At 34.3% G+C, this 23,776-nt stretch overlaps 2 protein-coding genes across 2 annotated transcripts in view; one reads left to right on the forward strand and one right to left on the reverse strand.

Moving 5' to 3' along the window:
* The window catches only part of LOC106883094 (protein artemis), a 43,274-nt gene extending 27,866 nt beyond the window's left edge, over positions 1-15,408 (forward strand). Inside the window, exons 8-11 of the mRNA XM_014933985.2 lie at positions 1,775-1,894; positions 3,083-3,313; positions 7,249-7,366; positions 11,195-15,408. Coding sequence (XP_014789471.1) covers positions 1,775-1,894; positions 3,083-3,313; positions 7,249-7,366; positions 11,195-13,218 — 2,493 coding nt within the window. The 3' untranslated portion in view covers positions 13,219-15,408. The remainder of the gene's footprint in view (positions 1-1,774; positions 1,895-3,082; positions 3,314-7,248; positions 7,367-11,194) is intronic.
* An 866-nt stretch (positions 15,409-16,274) lies between these two features.
* The window catches only part of LOC106883096 (proteasome subunit alpha type-6), a 267,726-nt gene continuing 260,224 nt past the window's right edge, over positions 16,275-23,776 (reverse strand). The window contains exons 2-6 of the mRNA XM_052971706.1: positions 22,418-22,499; positions 20,788-20,943; positions 19,349-19,527; positions 18,032-18,126; positions 16,275-16,389 (exon numbers count right to left, since the gene is read on the reverse strand). Of these exons, the coding sequence (XP_052827666.1) occupies positions 16,332-16,389; positions 18,032-18,126; positions 19,349-19,527; positions 20,788-20,943; positions 22,418-22,433 (504 nt within the window). The 5' untranslated portion in view covers positions 22,434-22,499 and the 3' untranslated portion in view covers positions 16,275-16,331. The remainder of the gene's footprint in view (positions 16,390-18,031; positions 18,127-19,348; positions 19,528-20,787; positions 20,944-22,417; positions 22,500-23,776) is intronic.

Consider the following 23,776-nt stretch of genomic DNA (forward strand, 5'->3'; position numbering starts at 1 on the left):
GAATGGATATTTAATATTTCATTTGTTCTATAAGAATAGACAATTAATATTTCATTTCATTTCTTTTTACTATATTATTTTATATCTTGCAGTGTGGAAGGTGTTTATAAGCCATTTAAAATAACACACAAAATCCGTTAGATTCACTTCAACATTTAAATTTAATTTGTCAAAATATTTTCGTCGCTTTGAGACCGCGACCTGTTCACTGACAAAATTCTGTGCTGCATCTGAGACAAATTAAATTTAAATGTTGAAGTGAATCTAACGGTTTTTGTGTGTTATTTTAAATGGCTTATAAACACCTTCCACGCTGCAATTGTTTTCGTTCCAGCACACGATCTCAGATCAGGTCACTTGCTGTGCAAGTACATCTCCGTAATTTTATATCTTATATTAATATTAGATTATAAATAAAATGTGAAAAACAGACAGGGTTGGAATTCCTTTGAGTAATATATGCATGTAACATTACACATACATGTATGCATTTATGTGTATGTACTCATCCATGTCTATATCTGAGTTTAGTTGAAATATAGACACATTCCAATAGTGTATTCCATTGGACATGTTTAGTCTAACTAGGCAATTTAATGAAACAATGAAACAACATGCCATAAAGCAATGTTAGTGCAACAATAATTTCATGCATGTATTGTATGTCCTAATCAACTGATCAGTTCATACAAATTGGTTCTATTGGTTCATAATTATATGTTCCTGGGTTGTCTGTTTTTAATTGAATTAATGGTATTATGAGTCTACAGGTGTTGGTTGAATAAGCAATTTATCATGCAACATATAGTCGATGGAAAGCCTCTTGGCAATATAGTGATATCCTGTGTTGTTGAGTGTAGGTGATGATGTGTTCATCACTTAGAAGGCAATATGTAAGGATAGACACAAGTGTATGCAAGACAGTGAACAAATAGTTACCATACAGTGTAGTACGAAGTATCTCAGTGATGTTATATCGCAAACATGTGTCCCAGGGGGAAGTTTAAGTTCACTACCTGAAAATCCTGGTAATCCATAGATGCTAATCAAGTCAGTGATTATCCTAAATTGGGCAAATGTGTATTTCTTAGTATGCAAGCATCTTACTATTCTTTCTGAGAATTTATTAATGATCAATTCGCTTCTCAACAAAATGCACAGTGATTCCTCTGAGCATAATCTACACTTACTGGAAAGAGCATTGTATGGTTGTGCATGACTCCTTATGGACTAAGTCAGATCATATTTAAGCTTATTAGATTTGAGTTGCTACAGAAAATTTGCCAATGATGTTGAGTGCCTCTTGTCAACTTTGTTGAAGCTGAAGTTTCAAGATGTATATATGGAGAGGGTAGTGACAGCAATCCTGGTGGTGATTGAGATATGTAAAATGAGGAGTATGGCAATGACAAAGCGAATCTGATGGAGATTATTGTTGAGTAGCTCCAGGAGCTAGGATATGGTACAGTGGTTGTTTATGAGTAACCTCCAGGTCCCCCAATCATGCTAGATAAACAATGCTCCAGTCTGGTCTGGAAGCAGTGTTATACATACTATCATGTTTTTTTTTTGTTTTTTTTTTTACTTATGAGTAGTGTAGTGTTACAATCTGACCATTTTGGAATCAGTCATGTTTTCTGGCCTGATTGGTGTGAATACAATGAGGATAGACCATAACTATTCCAGTGAAGGTTATAATGGTGATAACAGTTAAAGAGAAGAGAATGATGATGATCACATTTGGTTTGATATGACAATTTTATTTTCTCACTAGGTTCATGTTGATGATTTTAAGAAATCTGTTTATGACACAATTCCTAAACTTAAGGATTCATTCACTACATCTGCACGAAGTACTAGAATCCACTTTCACAACACTCAGTATTGCCCACAGGTAATGAACTTATCATTATTTTCTTTTTTCTCCTATAGTTTCTTGCAAGTTTCTACTGTGCCTCCATGCTCCTGAGGTGTGTGTAGCATTTGGTTCTTATTTTTGTGGGGATTTGGGGAGTATACACTCCTCCTGTTGGTGTACTGCATCAGTTTGTTTTGTTATGGAGTTTAGTTTCTTGTAATATTAGTATATATTTTGTTGTGCATGGTATATGTAATGTAAGAGAAAGATGTCTTCTTGAAGCTTGAAAGTTGTTATTGAATTTTATTTTGTTGTACCATTTTATTATTAAGCCAGCCAGTATCCTCTAAGGCTAGTTGATTGTTTTTGAAAGTTTTGTCCTTCAGGGTAAATTTTTTTGTTTTTTAATAGTAAAGTTAAATTATCTAGAAATAAAAATATGGCTTTGCAAATCCAGGCAGGAATTATCTGTTCCAACAACTAACACATTACAAATTTCTCACTACTACCTGTTAAAAAAGAATCTATGAACTACAAGAGCAATGTTAACAGCACCAATGAAAAGAGATGTGAAAGCAACATTACTACTGCCACCACTAGTGCTGACCAAAACAACAACAACAACAGTGAGTATGGAAACAAAGAAGAATCAAATTGTCAATACAACATGGCTGAAAATATCATCCCCTGCTACTATCACACTATCAGCAGCAATGCAAATCCAAAGTTACTGTGTTCACAAACACCATGCAAAAAGAGGATGTAGTTGAATTAACATCTGAAAAATCAAAAGATGCTAAAAACCTCCTGAATAAAGAATTAAATGTTGCACAAATAATTCAAAGTTTTCAATGATGCAAAGGTGTAAGAAGAGATAATTTGAAAAATTTATAAGGAGAGAACAGCTGGCCAAAAGAGTAGCGAGCGGACAAACGCTCATGTGGTCCTTTGTTTATATCTTGTCACTGGCACTAAATTGTCATCTGTATCCAAAACACTTTATGAATAAATGTCCAAGCAATTCTGCCTGGAAATAAATTGAACAATTTATTGTTCCAAGAAATGGTAGCATAAGAAATTCGACAAGTGTTTTGTTAGTTTGTAGTATCGAAATAATTTCTCTTTGACAGAAAGATTAAATCTGCAATGGTGTTCTTAGTGGGTTAAAAAACGAAAGATGAAATTTGCATTGTGTCATAATTTATTTATTTGTTTTCTTTTCAGCTAAGAACCAAAATATCAGAATTACTTGTTATTAAAGTATCTGTTATGTGGTTTGTGGAAGGATCCAGAAGAAAGGGCTGTGTGGATGCACTTCAGTGGGTTGGCCAAAATACATGCCGTGTATGTTATTCCTTTCATCCATCATTTGAAGAAGTTCAAGCTCTTGTTAGATATTTGAAACCTGAAAATGTCCTTCCAAATGTCTGTCCTCAATGTTATACTTTAGAGCAGGTATGTATAACTACTTTAACCCTTTCACATTCAAACCAGTCATATCCAGCCCAAATATTCTATTTGTTTTATGTTCAAACCAGCCAGATCTTTCTTCTCAAACCGACCCTACAGTGCCACTTTAAAAATAAAACAATCACACCATCGAAATCTCGAAGCTATGAAATAATGCATGATTAATTGAAACAATGTGAATCAATAAACATTACATTTGACAGTGTAATCTGTATGCTAAAGAATTAATGTTAATATATATTCTATTAATATCAGTGAAGATTACAATGTTGTTGTTGTTAACCTCAATCAGCTATAATCTAACAAATCTGATACAAAACATCCAAAATATAATTCCATTTTTTTTTCTTTTTAGTCATAGTATATTTAGGACTACATTATCCACTGTGACCTGTTTTTTTTTAAAGATAACTGTGTGATTTGAGGGGGAATTGGCTGCTGTTTCTACCAAATAGAATGACTTTATAGAGTCCCTTGACTTGAGAGTATAATGGTTAAGAATAGATGTAGCAGCTGTTTTCATATATTGTATGAATAAAATAAAATACAATTTCATTATTGCTATAAATTGTAGCATAGTGCATGTATTGAAATATGATGGAGCTGAAATATTAATTGTGGAAGACAAAATAGATAATGCAGACAACAAGGATGACCAGTAAAGCAGCTTTCAAGTTGATAGTTCATAAAACATTAGGATAAAAGCAGTTCCAAAATCAGCTAGTTTTTGTCTTTAAACATTTTGATGCCAGCCCACCCGAGGCTGCCCTTGGTTCTCTGATACAAACTTCATGTTTAAAATGATCTAAATTAAAACCTGCTTTCAAAATTTCATGTTTATGTTTCAAACACCAGTTCAGTTATGACAGTTATTTTACTACCTTCGTCATTATTTTCAAAATTAGTTGAAACGGAGACAGTAAAATATGGTAAAAGAGTTGAGGGCCAGTACTTTGTCAGTTAAATTTCTGCTAAGTGTTGCTTAACCTTTAACATACTGCATTTTCTCTAGAATTGTTTCCCCTGCGATTGTCTTGTTAGTACAGGGGAGAAAACTCATCCGTGACATGATGCATCTACATTTACACATGCTTATATCTGTTGAAACTATAACTAGCTGAATTTTTTAAAATCTACTTATTTGTTTTTTTAATGTATAAATGCTTTAGCTGTTAAAATACTGTCTGTTTCATACATGCTTCAGTTGTTATCAAAGTATGTTAAAGTTGACTTTATCATATTCTATCTCTAGTTAGTGCTTTGAATGTACAGTGAGTTTTCAGTGTGTTTGATGTTGTTAGTTTCAAGGATAAGATGAACGTTGTAGAAGACAGACAGAGGTAAATAAATAGTTTTCTTGATGAAAGATATTCAGCTTTTAATGGAATGAGCTTAGACTGAACTTGTCTGTGATGTAGAATTGTTGGCATTGCTAAAGTGTAGGTCTTCCTCTTACCATTCCTGTTAACATCCAACATCATTAGAAAGCAAGGTGAAGTTGTCAGATTCTATAAAAATGTATACTAATTGTTATTTTTTTATCATCATACTATCACCAGAAAAGTTCTCTTTCAAAGCTTCACACTTATTCCTTGACATATTGGCCTGAAGATTAACAAGACAAAGTGAAATGAATCAGGCGCTCGTATTGAGAACATCTAGTGTGCACCTTTTGAGGTACAAATTAAAATTTATAGAATAATATAAAAGACATACCATATAACATAAATACTTCCTTTATACTTCTGTTGAAATACTTTCATTATTAAATATGTTTGTTCTTTCAACAGAAGTGAATATACTGTCAGTTCATTATAACAAATATAGTATTTTAGGACCAAAAGCATTCCATTTTTTTCTCAGTTCATATTTCCATTCAGTAATGACAATATCTATGAATTATCCTCACTGGTTCTTCATATACAATAATTCAAATAGTATTTTTGACAACAGAACTATTATATAGTTCTATATTTAAGAGATGAGGAATTCTGTATATTATTTACATAAATTACATTCAACGGATATTTGTCCTCATCTTGTTTGTTGTTAACACAACATTTCGGCTGATATACCCTCCAGCCTTCTTCAGGTGTCTTGAGGAAATTTTGAACCTGGGTTCTCATTCCTAAGGTATTTTTCGATGCTGTTGTTATTATTATTACTATTATAATTAATATTCAGGTCACTGCTTGGAATCGAACTCGGAATCTTGGGGCATATGGCGTTGTGGTTAAGAATCTACGGGCATATGGCGTAGTGGTTAAGAGCGCGGGCTACTAACCCCAAGATTCTGAGTTCGATTCCAAGCAATGACCTGAACACTAATAATAATAGTAATAATAATAATAATAACAACATCGAAAAATACCTTAGGAATGAGAACCCAGGTTCAAAATTTCCCCAAGACACCTGAAGAAGGCTGGAGGGTATATCAGCCGAAACATTATGTTAACAACAAACAAGATGAGGACAAATATCCGTCAAATGTAAAGAACTATTATATTCTGACCTTCTTTATTTAAGTTTGATGTGTAGAACACTAAAGGACACATGTCTGATGACTGTACTGTGATGTACATTTAATGTATTAGCACCCTCATAGAAAACTGTAACATCATTATAATGATTACAACTCAGATCATAACTTAGACATTACACATTGTGGCTTGGACTTAATATAACTTACTTCTGCTTATGCTATCTCAAATATAGCAATGCATTTGACTGGGGTGGGGATATGTAACATTGAGTTCTCTGTGTATGGTACACACTCTTAATATATGAATTAAAAATCTATAAATAAGTAAGTATAAAAATCTGAAAGAAAAGTATGTATTATACACAAATATTGCCCCACTCACATTCTGGAGTTGATTTAATCAACTCACCTCTCTCCTTCAAATTTATAGCCTTATGCCTATGTTAGAAACACTCATTATTAGAGCAGTAGATTTTCAGAATCATTGCATATAATGTTGTATGGTATTTGTTCTGGCTCTGTACATTCTGAGTTCAACATAGCCCTTTATCCTTCCAGAATTAATAAAATAAAATATCAGTCATATACTGGAGTTATGTTTGACTGTTCCCACACCACAAATTTTGGTCTCCTGCCTACATTAGGCGGGGAGGGGGTTGGTAGAATCATTACTGCATTTATTCTGACCCTTTAGATTCTTTGTGAAAATCCAGGCCCAAGTCAATTGTGCATTTTAACTTTCTAGGGTGGATAAAATACCAGTCAAATATTGGAGTTGATATAATTGACTATTTCCTTCTATAATTTCCTACATAGGCACCAGAAGGTGGTCTATGTAAAAAAGTTATTATAACCATCATCATAATGACACCAGTTAATACTAAATTCTACTGCACCACCAGGTTGGTATCCCTCCTTGTTCCTGAGGTGGATTCAACCTTATCATTTGGAAATATGTGATGCTGTTTGTATAATATATCAGCTGTGCTTTCTTGATTTGCTGTATGAAATTTGTGCTATATCAGTTGTCAATTTATTAGGGTGGTTGGTCATTGCAACTCGCATTTGTTGTCTAGTGAGGTCTGTTGTTTAGACTCAGGTCATCATGATCCACTAGATCTATGCTCATAGACATTCCAGCTGTGACCATCCTGCCTTTTATTCAGACATAAGGGTTACATTTTTAGTGTCCATCACTTTTAATTTGAGCTGGGAGGATATTTGACTCCTTTTTTCAGCTAAATGAGTGACCACTTGAAAGGTTGTGAATTGTGTTGTAGTTTTGGATGATAATTATGTAGAATATGCATTGTGTCTGTTGTGTAATGAAATATTTGATGAGAGTGCAAGAAGTTCTGCATGAGTTGATGTGATTGAGTTGAATTGAATTGAATCACCACAAGCAGTATTATTATTATTATTTATTATCATTATTAAGACTCAAATAAAACTCAATAAGATTCTGGATGAGTCCAAACCAAAGAAACAGCAGCAGCATTGTTCATCTAATGACAGCCAACTTGGAATGATGAAACTTAAGAAAGTTCCAGAAATCTGTAAGTATGTTAATTAGGATTCTTTTTATGATCTTCCAGTTTACTTTTGTTTTCAGAAAGACTCTTTTAACTCCCTGCTAGCCAGCACTATGTCAAGCCATGCAACCCATGCCAGTTAAATGATGAAGATAATGTGCACTTATGTCAACCTGATGGTAAAATATATGCCCTTGTTACTTGCACATCCACCAGAAGATACATTCCTCATTTCTTTCCTGCTTTCAAACATCTTCCACATTCAGTCCCATGTTTCAGTACTGTGCTACAGCACATTATGTACACAAGCATCATACAATCTACCTTTCATTCAAATAGTGAACTCCTCTGTTGCCAACTAAGATATTAGCTCACTCAACTTCCACCATGGCTACTAGGGCCATGCTTTTAGGGCACCCACCTCCACTGCTAATTTGATCACAGAGATAACAGAAGTTACCAATACTTTGATGGAGCTTTCCTAGCCATTACTTTCAACTACTCTTGTGCATATGCTAAATATAGTCTTCCTTGTTTCTCTTGTGCACTCACAGTTTATATACACCATCTGGAATACTCACAGACATGCTCTGCAATTCCATGTTACGGCCTAGAAAACTGGAATAAACAGTAGCAAGCTGAGGACTGAGCCAGTTTCCTCACTGATCTTATTGGTCTCACCATCCTCGTAACTATTATTATTATTAAAGTGATGAGCTTTCAGAATCGTTACCACGCTGGACAGCATTTCTTCTGATTTAACATTCTGAGTTCAAAGTTCAAATTCAGTTTTGCAATATTCCTGATATAAATTACCCAATCTACCTGCCCGTGACCTCACCATACTTTTTGGGGATTTCTACCTACTTCCTTTCTGCATATTAAGCATGGTAATTTCCTTACAAATAGTCCTTTTTCAGTTACTCTGTTATGGCTTGGTGAACTACTGTTAATTTCCTACAGGCATTTGTTTAATTATAGTTTAACCTCATGAAGTCAAAACAAAGTTTCTTTTTGAAATAGCCATCACTAGTGGGAGGTATTAACCATCTCGACTATGCAATATCTTTGAAGTGGCAAGGGATAATATTAGCTACAGTTGTCATCATTTTGTTACTGAAGCCACTTCAACTGCCACTGTTGTTGTTTAATCATCAAACAGCTCTAATTTAACTACCTCACAAATGTAACTAATCAGATGCTTCAGAGAAACTTGTTAATTTTGCATTTTGGTTATTTAAAGCTTTAATCTAGAGCTCATATTGAACGCACCACTTTGCAGTAGTGGATTCTGCAGTTTCACATTCCTTGCATGTTGTGCATTAAAATATGATCAAATGCTTTGGTTATGACTATAAAGCAGAAAGCAAGCTGAGCTTAGTTCATTTCTGCAAGATTGACTATCCAAAACAGAATTTTAGTCAGGGAAGATAAACCTAGAATTAAAAGGCCTCAAGGTAACTTATCAAAGGCCAGGGTGTTCGTAGGAAAGAAGACAGGACCCAGGTATTATCTAGAAAATGGCCTTGCTTGAAATGCAGAAAAGAAATAGGTATAAATTCCAGATGATGTACAGAGTAAAAGCTATGGACAGACAAGAGATGTTATGGAATTACAGACCAACAGAGAAAGTAAGCTTCGTATGTGACAAGTGTACTGGAACAGTACTACAATATGCACACCAGAAATAGATCCTCTTAAATGCCAGGATAGCTCATTAGAAGTCAACAGTTTCTAGTATAGTAGCCAAGGTAAAAATGAGTTAAAAACAGTTCATGGAACTATTACCAAAGGTTTTTTTTTCTGAATAAAGGTCAGATTGAATAGTGCTTGTGATAGAACTGCAATGTTGCATGATAGTGAGATATGAACCTTGAGAAGATTAGAAAGATTTGAAACATGCATGTTCTGATAGATGTGTAATGTTGGTGTACATGAATGTTTGAGAGCAAATGAACAAAACTAAAAATCAAGTATGATAGGAATCATGAGTAGTGTGCTAGAGAGGAGGCTGTTCTGGTACAGGCATGTTATGTATATGGAGAATGGCTGCTTAGTGGAACTTGTAGAAGGAGACCAAAGAATACTTGGGATGAAATAGTGGAGGCTGACATGAAAATGCTGCATCCCATGGAGGAAATAACAAAAGACTGATTGGCAATATGCAGTGCCACAGAAGACCTGTCCATCCATGGTAAAATACACCTTAACACAAGGATAGTGTTTAAGAAGCTGTGATATATATTCCATCAAGCCTACCTTACCATCCTCTAATCTCAGGTCTTCTCCACTCACCCATGATCCAGTCTCTTCATCATTCATACTTCTTCCATCTCATCTGTCATATTTGTTCCATTGTACTACCAACCAGCACATTCTCCTGGGTTAGCTCTATTGCCAACCAACACCTACTCTTGCCTTTATCTCACTTCTCACCCTTAAACCTCTGCGGTGCCTTCAACCTTCTCTCTATCACAGTGTTCTTGTTGCATCCACCTACTGCTCTCACTACTCTCTTTACATCCTTCCTATCTGGGATGCTTTCTCTCCTCTTTCCCTTCCCTTCTATGGTACCCTCCAGCTTCTCTTGCCTTTAGTTACTCTTTCAAGACCATCCTAGTCTATTTCTCCCTTCCTGTCTTCTTTCCCTTATACCTTCCATCCATACCTCTCATGTTAGATATCCTTAGATCTCCCCTACACAACCCACCCTATCACCTTTCCATTCTGATTCCACCTTCCTTTTTCTCAATAGCTCCTGACTTTAATCCTTCCCTTACCTCTCTGCCCATCCTGTTACTCTATCCACTACTACTCTATCACAACTATAAATCTCTTCTCATTTTACTTTACTCTCCCTCAGTTATAGGGACCATATTAGGCTCTCACTAGTGCTGGTACTGCAAAAGAGCACCCAGTACACACTGAAACTAATTGCTTTTAAGAATGATATCTGGTCATAGAATCCATGCCAAAGACATTAGAGCATGACATTGTCTTCTGACTCGTTAGATCCCATTCAACTGTTTAACCCATGTCAGTATGAAAGATGGATGTTAAATGGTGATATAATTTTTGTTGTTTATTTACTGTTAAATGTACCCCACTGGATGATAAATTCAAAATACATACTCATATATAGGCGCAGGCCGAAATGCTTAGCGGTATTTCGTCTGCCTTTACGTTCTGAGTTCAAATTCCGCCGAGGTCGACTTTGCCTTTCATCCTTTCGGGGTCGATAAATTAAGTACCAGTTACGCACTGGGTCGATGTAATCGACTTAATCCCCTTGTTTGTCCCCTCTATGTTTAGCCTCTTGTGGGCAATAATGAAATAAGAAGCTTGCTTCCCAACTACATGATTTAGGGTTCAGCCCCACTGTGTGGCATCTTGGACAGGTGTGTTCTACTATCTGACCAAAGCCTTGTGAGTGGATTTGGTAGACAGAAACTGAAAGAAGCCTGTCATAATATATGTGTGTGTGTATGTCTTTGTTTGTCCCACAATCACCGCTTGACAACCGGTGATAACTTAGCAGTTTGGCAAAAGAGACTGATAGAATAAGTTCCAGACTTAAAAGAGAAATAAGTACCGAGGTCAATTCATTCAACTAAAAATTCTTCAAGGTGGTGCCCCAATCTAATGACTGAAACAAGTAAAAGATAATGCCCAGGCTGACCAATTACAAATCAGCTTACTTCCTGTGGTTGATTCACATATTTTTTCTCTTCTCCATGGGTGAGGCGGAAATGTTTAAAAATTATTTTAAAAGAAAATGAGATATGTTTGTATGCTGATACAAAGATTATGTTTACTTTTTATGTTAAAATGGATTCTATTATTTTTTGACAGCTTATCCTCCCCGAACAAGTGTTTCCTTTGGTGACTCTGAGAGTTCATATAATCAAGAGTCACAGATCTCGATTTCAGAGAGTACCAGCAGTAACGAAAACGAAAATATGTCATCAAGTTGTGATGTTCAGGGAGTTGAGAGTGACAGTGTGATGTTACAAAGTCATGGAACCCCAAGAGATATATCTGAAGAAAGTACATCACATTATACCAAACTGAGAGATAAATTTAAAGACAAGATATCACAACATAGCAATACTTACAGAGAAATGTCTAGTGATATGACATCACAAAGCAATAACAGCAAACAGGTTATGTCCAACAACAAACTATCACAGCAGTATAACTCACATGAAGAAACCTTAGAAAGTGTAACATCACATCATTGTAATAGCCAGAGTCACTCATTAGAAAATATGTCACAAAATTCCATTCCATGTGAATTCATGTTGCCCACTATGGCAGCAGAACAGATAAGAGATATTTCCCCAAAACATGTAACTGAATTAACTCACATGTCACCAAAACCTGTATCCAGTAACCAGGGTAACATGTCACCAAAATATACAGAGAGTAATAAAGATATGTTAACTATGAAATCACCAAGAGATAAAGAAGACAAGGAAAAATTATTGTCTGATGCTCCATTAGAACAGTCAGAAGAAGAAAAATACAAAACCCCAGAAGGAAATGGAAATTATGTAAATTACCATCAAATGTCTCCAAACAATATCTATACTAAAAACTACACAGAACAAAATGAAGTGAAAAAAATTACAAGTCAAAACCAAAGTAAAGTTCTTGATCAGAAAGAGGCCACAGACAATCAAAGAGATACAAAGATTTATAAAGATCAACTAGTAAACCTCAGTCAAATTTTCAGGCCATTATATTATTTTGGTGGTAATAGCAGTCAGACAGATCCAGGTTCTATACAGCATATCATGAAAAAGTCATTTGATTCTAAAGATTCCAGTAAAAATATACCAGAGACAAAGCTTAATGTTGATGATAAATCCTCTGATTGCATTAGTGATGGTAAAAGCAAAGCTATAGCATTACAAGATGGACCTCTTTCAAATAACAGTCATAGTTCTAGTTTTGATCATTCCGTTTGCAAGATTACTGAGAAGAGTAAAAGAATGTCTGAGACCTCTCCAAGTAAGAATAAGTCTGAAATTCAGAGTTCAGCATCAAGTGGTGTTACCAAAAGTTTTTCTCTTGCCATGAATAAAGAAGTGACTTCTATGTTCAGTGTTGATGAAGATAATAATACAATAAATGAAAGTTTGAAGAGTGAAACAAGTTGCTCTATCCCAGAAGTAAGTGCAGGAGGCAATAATACTGGGAACATCTGTTGCATGTCTAAAGAAATTCCATCTGATAAAACTGTTTCTCAGTCAATTCCTGCTTCTTCTCAACTGGGTAAACGAAAACATGAAACAATAGCTTCTTGTGATGATAATTGCAGTAATCACAAGAATGTTTGTGACGTTCAGTTGGTAAATAATGTGGAGTCTTTTATTTCTCATTCTACTGTTTTAGAAAATTGCACTGTTGAAGAAAAGCCGGTTAATCAAAATTCCCTTAAAAGTAAGCACAGGATAAATCTAGATTCTACAACTTCAGCACAATCAACATCTATTAATACGTCTCAGAGCAATTCAAATGGGGAAGTATTGTGCAAAAGCAGGGAAGATAATCAACCAATAGAGAAAAGCTTGTCACAGACCACTATAGTCATTAGCGACTCTCAAAATAGTGAGTGGGATCCAGATTGTGAGAATAAAAATTTAAGTGAAAGTCAAGAAACAATGCCACCAAGTCCCTTTTCAATATCTTCAAGCTCTGAATCTTTGCTGTCACCAAAGACATTAGAGAGGATGTCATCGCTTCATAACAACTGTGATAATAATAATCTTCCTGTTAACTGCCACGATAACGTTACAAGTCCTCACAACTCATCTAGTCAGGATGAAGTCATAATTATTGAGAAAAAAATCCCACGTTTTGTAATAGACTAGTACTAATAAGGGAGAACTTTTGTTCTACAGTTAGGAAGTTTTTATGAGAATATAGTTTGGGAATTACTGTAACAATAATTTTTTTTAAAAACCTCCTTTATACTTAAAAACTGTATAAAGTAATTTTTACAAAGACTTTCAAATATATATATATATATATACAGGTCGTTATCGACTTATGACCAATTGACTTTACGACAATTGGCACGCCAGCTTCCAGCAGCAATAATAAATAGTCCAGCTGAAATCTGATGGGTTTAATTTCTTAGAAATTAACCCATCTACGGATGATGTCAGCCAACAAATGCTTCTCCTAGGTTTGGTTATCGATTGTCACTGTATTGGATGACTATCCTGACATGGAGACATCGAGAACTGCTTAAGACTAACGCCAGTATAGTAGTATGATATAGAATGCTGTGTGTGACCTTTACCTGAAAATGTACCATAAGAATGTAAAAATATAAAACAAAGCCATGTAGGCCTATAGGCCAACTTACAATCAATCAGAACCAATTGTGGTTGGAAGTTGACGATGACCTGTATTTCTTTTTTGTATCTGGTTTGCAAGATTCTTGATGTGAATTTGTGTGTTGAAGCATATTTTGTTGTATCTGGAGAGAGTAATTTTGTCTTTATGCCTTATTAACTAACACATTTACTGGTCTAATTTCCATTCAATTTGTTTATATATATTTTTTTCTTCCAGAATTTTCCTTACTTCTTGCAACCTTCTCAATAGTTGTTGACTGTCCGTTATTGGAGCTGTAGTCCTTTTGTTTATTTGTGCACATGTGTATGTATTCTACATATTCATTTTTGTGTGTACCTGTCTCCTTGTGTGTGCATGTTTGAATGTGTCTATGTATGAGTTTGTGTGACTATGGATGTGTGTATCTGTGTGTGGAGTGTGTGTGTGTATATGGCCATGTTTCCATCTACTTTTGTGTGTGCTTGTCTGTCCATATCACCTCTGTACCTATCTATCTGTTTTCCTACATATCCATTTACCTATGTATGTATATTGTGGGTATCACTACTTTCTATGTGTATTTCCTATTTAGTACAGGTGATGTTTTGTTTATGAGGCCAACTTGACATCTGCATTTTATCCGAGTAACCGAAGAACCTATCACTCAGACAAATACAGGACTACGTCCTCATAAATGAAACATCTCCCACACTAAATAGGAAATACATGTAGAAGGTAGCGATACTCAAATACATACATAGGTATATTTGTTAATAGGCTGTTATGTGGGTGTATATATATATAGGTAGATATGTAGGAAAACAGATAGATAGGTACATAGGTAATACAGACAAGCATACACAGACACACATACAAAAACATGAATATGCAAAATACGCACATGCACATAAACAAACAAAACGAACACAGCTCTGATTACAGTCAACAACTATGAGAAGATTGCAAGAAGCAATAAAAATTCTGGAAGAAAAAATATATATATAAATAAATAGAGTGGAAATTGAACTGGTGAATGTGTTAGTTAATAAGGTATAAACACAAAATTAATCTCCCCAGACACAGCAATATGTATACATAATGTCCCTCACACAAAATATCTTGCAAAATATTTCTCTTTAAAACTATATCACTCCCACAACACTTGCTGGGTCCCTAACAAAAGTATTTGGCTTAAAAAGATTTGGTTTCATAAGTTATAAATAGAAAGATACCCTATGACTTTTTCTATTTCTTACTTAGTTATTTTTCAACCCATTTACTTAAATTTTAGACAATTTCAGGATAATCCCTGATGCTGAGAAGTCAAAATGAAACAAAGATACTATATATATATAAAGATATATATATATAAACAGTTCCTATGTAACTAAGTCCATCAGACTACTAACAGTTTCAATAAGTACAGCTCACTTCAGCAAAAAGCAGAAGCACTGACAAGTATTTGTTTCTTTCATTGCTGAATTCGGCTGTTCTTTTGAGCCAGGAAAAGCAACAGCAAACCAAATCAGTATATTCTTTGTAAGAAAATCAAGATTTCATAAGCTTTGTCATGACATGAAATCAATAATTATAGATTATATACATACACGCACACCACACTTAATGTTTACATAACATGAGAATTCATGATCTGTTTTAAATGATTGCATGCAATGGATTACACTGAATGAAATTAAAATATATATTTTTCTCTAAAATGTGTTTGTTAAATTTTATGTTGATTGATCTAGTGGGCATAAGTGATGTTCTATCTTTGGATAGAACCAGCATATGCTTTTCATTTATAACCATATACAACTCTCAGGAAACGTTCCTTCTTTTTTACAATAAGTGAAATTACAGCAAATACCTCAATTTCAAAAATGTAAATTAAATCCATCTTACTTTTGATCATGCTAATACACGGAGACAGTGTAGAGAACACAGTATGGATACCACCAATTTTTATTCTTGAAATAATGATTTTTGATTTTTGTAATATAATTATGATGACCTGAAAGTTAGTAACCAAACCTATGGCAACCTGCTATTATGTGAAGGAAACCCCATTGCAAGAATCACTTGCTTATATGCTCCTATCTTGGGTAGATGAGAAAGGCTACTAATTATTTGGTTATTGGTAACAGATTGTACATCCAATGGAATAACTATGGACCAAAGATACGGTTTTAGTGACAAACTGAGATCTTTGGGAACCTGTAGTTAATGTTAGCACTTCTACAAGTTTTTTGAAATGATGATGGTACAGTAAGGACATCAGAACCTGAATAAAGGCTCATGACTGCAATCACAGTTTACAAATGTATGTGCATCACACCTGTAACATTTAAACACACAAAGATGAACTATACATTCCTGCTTTAACATACTTTTACTCAAAAACTTTTGAATGCTTTGTTGTTTGCTAAGAACCATTACAATCCATACATGGTAGCCACTCTATCAACACTATATTTTCAGTTAGTGCCCTTTGTAGCGCATTGACCGAAAATGTCGATGGTTTATTTACAACCAAACTTAAAAGATTTGATGACTGGGGCAAAATTATTATATTCAAGAAATCTTAGTGAGAATGAAGTTTATTTGAACAAAATGGATTATTACAGTTTCAGTGTTTCAATCAGTCTTTCTCTGCTATGGCAACAAGGTGGGCTTCTATCTCAGATTCTTTTAATGTTCTACAAAAAAAAAAAGAAAAAGGAGATAAGAACAAAGCATTATATGAGAGAGTGCTACACCTATAACAGACCGTTTCAACATGAAACAACTAACCACCAGCTCTTGTGATTAAATTACAACCTTCCATCATAATGTTTCGTTAAGTTGTGTCTAATAACAACAGTTTCTATCTACCAAATTCATTTACAAAGCTTTAGTTGGCCTCAGGATATAACAGAAGACACTTGCCCAATGTGCTGCAGAGTTGGACTGAATCCAAAAGCACCTGGTTGCAAAGCAAACTTCTTAATCACAGCTATGCCCATACATATAATGTAACAATATAAATGTGCAAACATGGTCTTGTTTATAAGAAGTTTGCTTTGCAGCCATGTGCTTTCAGTCATTCTCACTGCATAGCACTGAGGATAAGGATCTTCTACTTAAGAATTAGTGAAATTGGTAGATGGAGAAGGTCATACGTTTATTTAATGCCTGTTTTTCCATGTTAACATGGGTTGGACGGGGACTTATTTGAAGCAGAATTTTACAGCCAGATGCACTTCCTGTTGCAAACTCTTATCTGTATTTCAAGTAAGGAGATTTTCTTTTTTGCTTACAGGTTTTCAAAAGCTTAGAGCAAGTGGTAATAATGTCAACAAGGAATGTAAATATATCATCACTCAGGCAGTGACAAGCAATACTGTAGAATGTTAGTATGTGCACATGACAAATAACTATACATTGTGAACTGGGTTCATTTATTTTGTGACATCAACACTAGCAAGGTTAGCTTGTAGTTTGTAAGAGTAAAGAATCCTATTTAAAAATGACTGGACACATAAAATGTCTTGAAAAATACAGATGGAGTGCCTTAGATCAGAATTCTGTCTTTCAAGGCTGATTTAGATTAAAAAATAACAGTGTAACACGATTTTTGTCCTTGGGAAGCAACTGTTATTTCATATTTGCTTACTCCACAAAAGTATGAAAAGTGCCTAATATTTCCTTCAAACTTTTGCTTTTTGTTAAATTTATTCAAATCCGAAACAATCCCTCTCAAAACATGGCTATGATACCCCTCACACTATTCTTGTTCATCATCAGAGGTGCACATATTATCAGTCACAAAGAGACATGCTCAAGCAGTTAAGGTCAAGCAACTGACCAGCAAATCTATGGCATTGAGCAGAATATTTGCTATAACAATATTTCTGCTTCAGCAATTAAGCACTGAATCTGTCTGAAATGTTCTGGCAAATAGATCAGAGATTCAAAACATTGATATCCAGGTCATAAAAGCAAAGTTTGAAGGGAATAAGTAGTCATTTCCTTTGATTTCTACATAAAAGCGAAAAGAAAATAACTTTTATTAACCAAAGAAAAAAAAAAGTAAAAATTTTGTTACACAGTGTATGTAATTCCAGACATGTATGTCAACCATTTATAATTGTGTGCACAATTCTTTGCTGTAGCTATATTTAAAAGAGACTAACTGAAGGTATATAAATCACTAATATCTTCAGCAACAACAAACATTCTCTAAAAATTTAAATTTAAAAGATTAAGAGTTCTATAATTACTTTTATGTAATTTTTTAGACCACAGCATGACTATTTTTTAAAAATTTAGAATCTATTCAGTACAATAATGAATTATTACCTGAATTTTGGATTATCTACAGTAACAAGACCAACTTCAATCTCTGTAGGTTTAAAGTCGGCAGAAAGAATTGTTGATAAACAGGAAATAGCCACCTAGGAAAAGGAAAATATATCATATAAACACACACATTAATATATACTTATTTCCACGGAAGTATTTACAAAACAGAAACAGAAGTGTTTAGTTTCTTGTGCAAAACTGCTAAAACATCAACCTCAGTTAAAAAGTAGGTAGATGTTGCCCACAATCTAATGGAACAGCAGAAGAAAGATAAAAGATATTTGGGATCTACCAACAAAGAGTTTTACTCTTCATATGAAAGGTAGATTATGTGTACAAATGTGGAGAGAAACAAGGTGAATATGAATGTCAATTTGCATGAAAGGATGAGAGTTGAAAGAATGGCTAGGTATTAAAGGTATCAGCAAATGTGTGGAAGAGAGAGTCAACTACTGGTATAGTCAAGTGAATCCAAATGAAAGACATTTTGGCCATATACTGAATTGTAAACCCACCTAATTAAAACCAGCAGAGAAAATGGAGAGTAAACTATTGGTGATGATATAATAAACACACACATGTAACATATTGATTAGGTGACTTATTGAACAATTCTTAGAAACAGTTGGAGGAAAACAATCGAAGTTGATTTCAGATTTGATGACAACTTTGTCTCTTTGCCACAACACTCACTAAGACTCTGTTGTTCTTCCTCTAAGCCTTGAAAATAAAAATCAAGTTGTCCACAGTACTCCAGATATTTAAGGGACTACCAATTTAGTGATTTCTATAGCATACAGTGTGTTCTACAACCTACAGAGCCACACAAATACCACACTGCAGTATAACATACATAGACATATACAAATCAAAAGCTTCACTCAAGTCCCAAGTGAAATTATAACACACTGCCATCATGAAAACAGTCGATCTGGGTACTCTAGATCATATCTGTACCAAATGTAAGCTAGCATAAAAAGAGCCCATTATTCCAGACCCCTTTTTACTCTCACTACTATTTTCAATATATAGCTTTCTGTCTCATATTTTATCCACCACCAGGTAATGTTAGAAATGGTCAGCGTACAACTGTATTGCATCCTGAACATTTTATAGATGAAATACATAATTAGTAACTGGATTATTTTGTACAGTTTTTATCAGATTTAATATTAATTTTCGTTGTATTATATCCACACCAACATGGAAACGTCTGTACGCCCACATATATACTTTAATTACAAATATGCATAGTTGATACAAAATGATGTTCCCAATGTCAACATAGATAGTTACACAAAACATAACTATTACCTCTACAGCTTCTGATTTTGTGAAGTCCTGCTTCTTTTTAACTTTTTTCTCAAGGTAATTATTAGCTTCCAACTGTTTAACTCCAGCTGCAGTAGCTTTGTAACCCGAATAATAACCTGCTGGGTCAGTTTTGTACACTTGAGGGCCTTTCTCATCATCAATGCCAATCAGGATGATACCTAGGAAATATAGAAATTTCACCATGCTTAAGGAACAGTTAACATAATACTTTAGTTAAATTTACACATTTTCCAAATGATGGAAAACTATGCAGCTTAAACAAAAGAATTCTGAAGAAAAATCTAAAAGTTCATAAACATAACTAAGGATAGCCTTGACAATGAAGTATAACAGCTGTACATTTAACCCTTTAGCATTCAGATTATTCTAATTCATTCACATTGTTTTAGATTTATCATGCATTATCTCGTAGCTTCAAGATTTCAATGATGTAATCACTTATTTTCAGAATGTTATTGTAGGATAGATATGAGAGGCGAGATTTAGCCAGAATAAATGAAAAAAAGGTAGGTTTAAATGCTAAAGGGTTAAGGAGCTGATTATTCTTTTACTGCTTTCATTTATTAGACTGTAACAATGCTGGGTACCACCTTGAACGATATAGTTGAGTATATCAACCCCAGTACTTAACTGGTATTTATTTTATTGATTTGGAAGGTTGAAATTCAAAGTTGTCCTGGGTGGGATTTCAATAAAGAATGTAAAATGGCAACTAAATATGAATGTTTTACTGTTCTATATTCTACCAATTCTCACATTCATTACCCAGTCATGAATTTAAACCTTACTATATCTACAATATCATACTTAAAGATTAGGTAAATAAATTTACCTGTTTCAAATTGCCTACAAAAGCAAATGCTTCAACAAAAACTAACCAAGATGTATTAAAATGGAGAAGGCAGAATTCTGCTTTAAGAATGCCATATAATCCCTCATAACTTCAGCTTTTGGTATTTTCAGAAAATTTTTGCAAATTTGTATTCTATACATGGGGATTCACACGACTAAGAAAAAATTTTTTTTGAAAAAAAAAATCACTTTAAATGTATTTATGGGGAGAAAGATATTGAAAAACAGCAATACATCAAAGTTACAAACAAATGAAGCGGATATGAGGTGGTCATGAAATGTGCTAAAAATAACAGCTACATAACACTTAAACTACACACCCAATTTTTTTTTGGTGTTTTTTCTGCATAATTGTATGAATTCCCATGTGTAGAACACAAATCAGCAAAAATTTTCAGAACCCCCCCCACACACACACACAAAATGAATAGGTTATGTGGGTTTATAAGGGGTGCTTCAAGCAGAATTCTGCCAAAAAGAGAAATGGGCAATTCCTCAGTTGATCTAAAGAAAATAATGGAAATAACAGTTGTTACAACTGAAAAACAGAAAAACAATCTACATACAGCAACCAAGTGGTCTCATTTCTGCACTCTGTGTATAAACCTGGGAAATATCGGCTAAACGTTTGCATAGCATATCCACAGGTATTTCATACCCATATGTGTGCATCCATTTTGCAGCTTCATAACGTGCTCGCTGAACCTGAGAACGGCTGTCAGCTGTAATGATATAAATTAGTACAAGTAAAACAATGAATAAAATAAAAAAAGGTCAAAACAGTTTAAAAAGGCAAAAATGTAAAAATTTCTAAAAAAAAAAAAAAAAAAAAAAAAAAAGAACCAGACAATTTTTTTCAAATTTAATGATAACACACCTACTGTATCAAAGAATAAAACAACAATAGGCAGTACATATTTTCAGTAAGTCTGGCTTAGATTTCATTTACTCATGTTAAAGGATTAATCACCAATCCTATATTAGAATATTCATCCTTATCTAGAGAAGAAAACTGCCCACACTAAGAGTTATAGCCAGCTATGTTCAGAATAGACATACTAGTTAAAATAAGTATTGATTAAAAACTTTTGATTTATTTTTATTGTTGCTTAACCCCATATCTCATTGAGAAAACCTATGCATTTCAGCTATGAGCATCCACTTTTATTCAGATAAAGTGTATCCAAGATTACATTATCCAATGTGTCCACTCTTTTTTTAAGGCGGTATAGTTTAACCTAAGAGAGAATTAAGCCAATATTTCTAGCACTGGTCACACAGAGATTCCTTTGTCATCTTCATTTTATTTTTTTCATCTCTCAAATATGTCTTCTTTTTTTTTTGGTAAATTTGCAATGTACTGTATTATGTATTTTGTTACAGTGAAAGAGAGACTTCCATTTATACATCACAGATCTATGAATTGCGATTTGAGAGACTTATTTTCTATTGAGGTGGACTATGTCTTGGAGAAGATCTTGAAGACAATGTTTGTTTTCCATGCTGACATGGGTTGGATGGTCTGACAGGAGCTGGCCAACAATTTTTCCATAATTTTACCATTTGGTATACCATAAAATTTGCACAAGAAACTTTGTGAGTTTTGTATCTCCTTGTGACTTTGTTAATTCATTATCACCACTGTTGTAATCCTTTCATCTGGACTGTTATAATGCCCACTCTGGTATAGCAGTATAGTTAGTTAGACAAGTAAAGATGTGACTATCTATGACTGTTTACTTCATACTCTCTCCTACCAACACTGACTGACAGTATTTATAATGACTAGGACATATCATTTGTCACGTGGAAGAGGTGTACCATTATTACTATTATCCGCATAACAAGCATGGAAAAGTTGTTGCTGTTGCGTGTGTGCATGCATGTGACCCTGTGTCTTTGTATTGACACCATTTGTCTATATCCTGCAGCTAGGCTAGTAAGGCTTGGCACCAAGAAGGGCATCCAACTGCAGAATACTATGTCAGGAAGTCTCATCCAACTGATGCTACCATGGAAGAAAAGCAGGTGTAAAAAAAAATGATGATGATGATGGTGGTGGTGTACACTAAGATGGTTCAAAGTGTAGGACAACTTATACAGTAGCACCAGACGTGAAAAAAAATTATATTCAATATGACAGTAGACAAACTATTGTAATTAACAGATGAACTGATAAGTAAAAGTTTCACTAACCTGTCATACCAGTCATCACACATCCAATGTGATCAGTTATTTGGTAAATATGTGTTACAGTGGAAGGGTCCAATAACTTGTCCTAAAACAAAAAAATGCAATTTACTTCCAAGAAATTCTCTTTTTAATAATAATAAACCCTTTAACATTCAGATTACTCTGTCAAATGTAATGTTTATTTATTTCATTAAAAAAAAAAAACTAATCATGTATTATCTTGTAGCTATGAGGTTTTGAAGATGTGATTGCTTATTTTTAAAAACACATTGCAGAGTAGGTGTGAGAGGTTAGATCTATGTAGAATATTAGGGCTGGATATGGCCGGTTTAAATGCTAAAGGGTTTAACCCTTTAGTGTTCAAACCAGACGTACCCAGTCAAATTAATTCCCCTTTATTTGTTCAAGCCAGCCGTATTCGAAAGCTCTACGAAATCGCTAAAAAAATAAACAAACCATGTTATTGAATTCTCGGAGCTTTGAGATAATGCAAGATGAAGCCTTTCCCACCTTTATTCAAGCATAAATACTGTTGAATTATTTAGACCACATGGTTTTTTCAACATTTGAAGAGAAGTGTGTACCTTAGTTGTCAGCAAGTAGCAATTCTGACTTTGAAGGTTTTACTCTTGACAATATAGAAAATATAAATGAAAACAGGAGTATTTTGCCTTCGGATGAATCCGACATTGATATTTGTGAATATTTGTCAGATGAGGAAGATTTTGAGAACAAAAGTGATAAAAATGATACCGTAAACATGGCAACATGGTCAACACCAATCACTATTCCTGATTTCACAGAAAACACTGGTCCACAACACAATTTACCTCCTGACACTCAACCATTGGACTAACTATTTTTATTTTTACCAGAAATTTTTTTCGCAAATGTGGAAGAAACAAACAAATATGTGCAATGTTTAATTTCTATTCACCGAAGAAACGATCCACTATGGCAGCCAACTTATACTGCGGAAATGAGAACGTTTTTCACAATTAATATTATGTTTGGTGTTAAACAGCTTCCTTGACTGTGGAACTGCTGGGGTCCATATATCTCAAGTATAATGTTGTAGAAGAGGTATTCGAAAATATATCAGTATTTACATTTAACTGATTCTGCTAATGCCCCCAGCAAAGATGACCCAAACTACTACCCCCTGTACAAAGTACATCCTGTAATTGAGTTACTTCCTCTTTTACTCGTTTCAGTCATTTGACTGCGGCCATGCTGGAGCACCGCCTTTAGTCGAGCAAATCGACCCCCAGGACTTATTCTTTGCAAGCCTAGTACTCATTCTATCGGTTTCTTGCCAAACCGCTAAGTTACGGGGATGTAAACACACCAGCATCAGTTGTC

This window comes from Octopus bimaculoides, chromosome 11, assembly GCF_001194135.2.
Source record: "Octopus bimaculoides isolate UCB-OBI-ISO-001 chromosome 11, ASM119413v2, whole genome shotgun sequence".
Classification (NCBI taxonomy): Eukaryota; Metazoa; Mollusca; class Cephalopoda; order Octopoda; family Octopodidae; genus Octopus; species Octopus bimaculoides.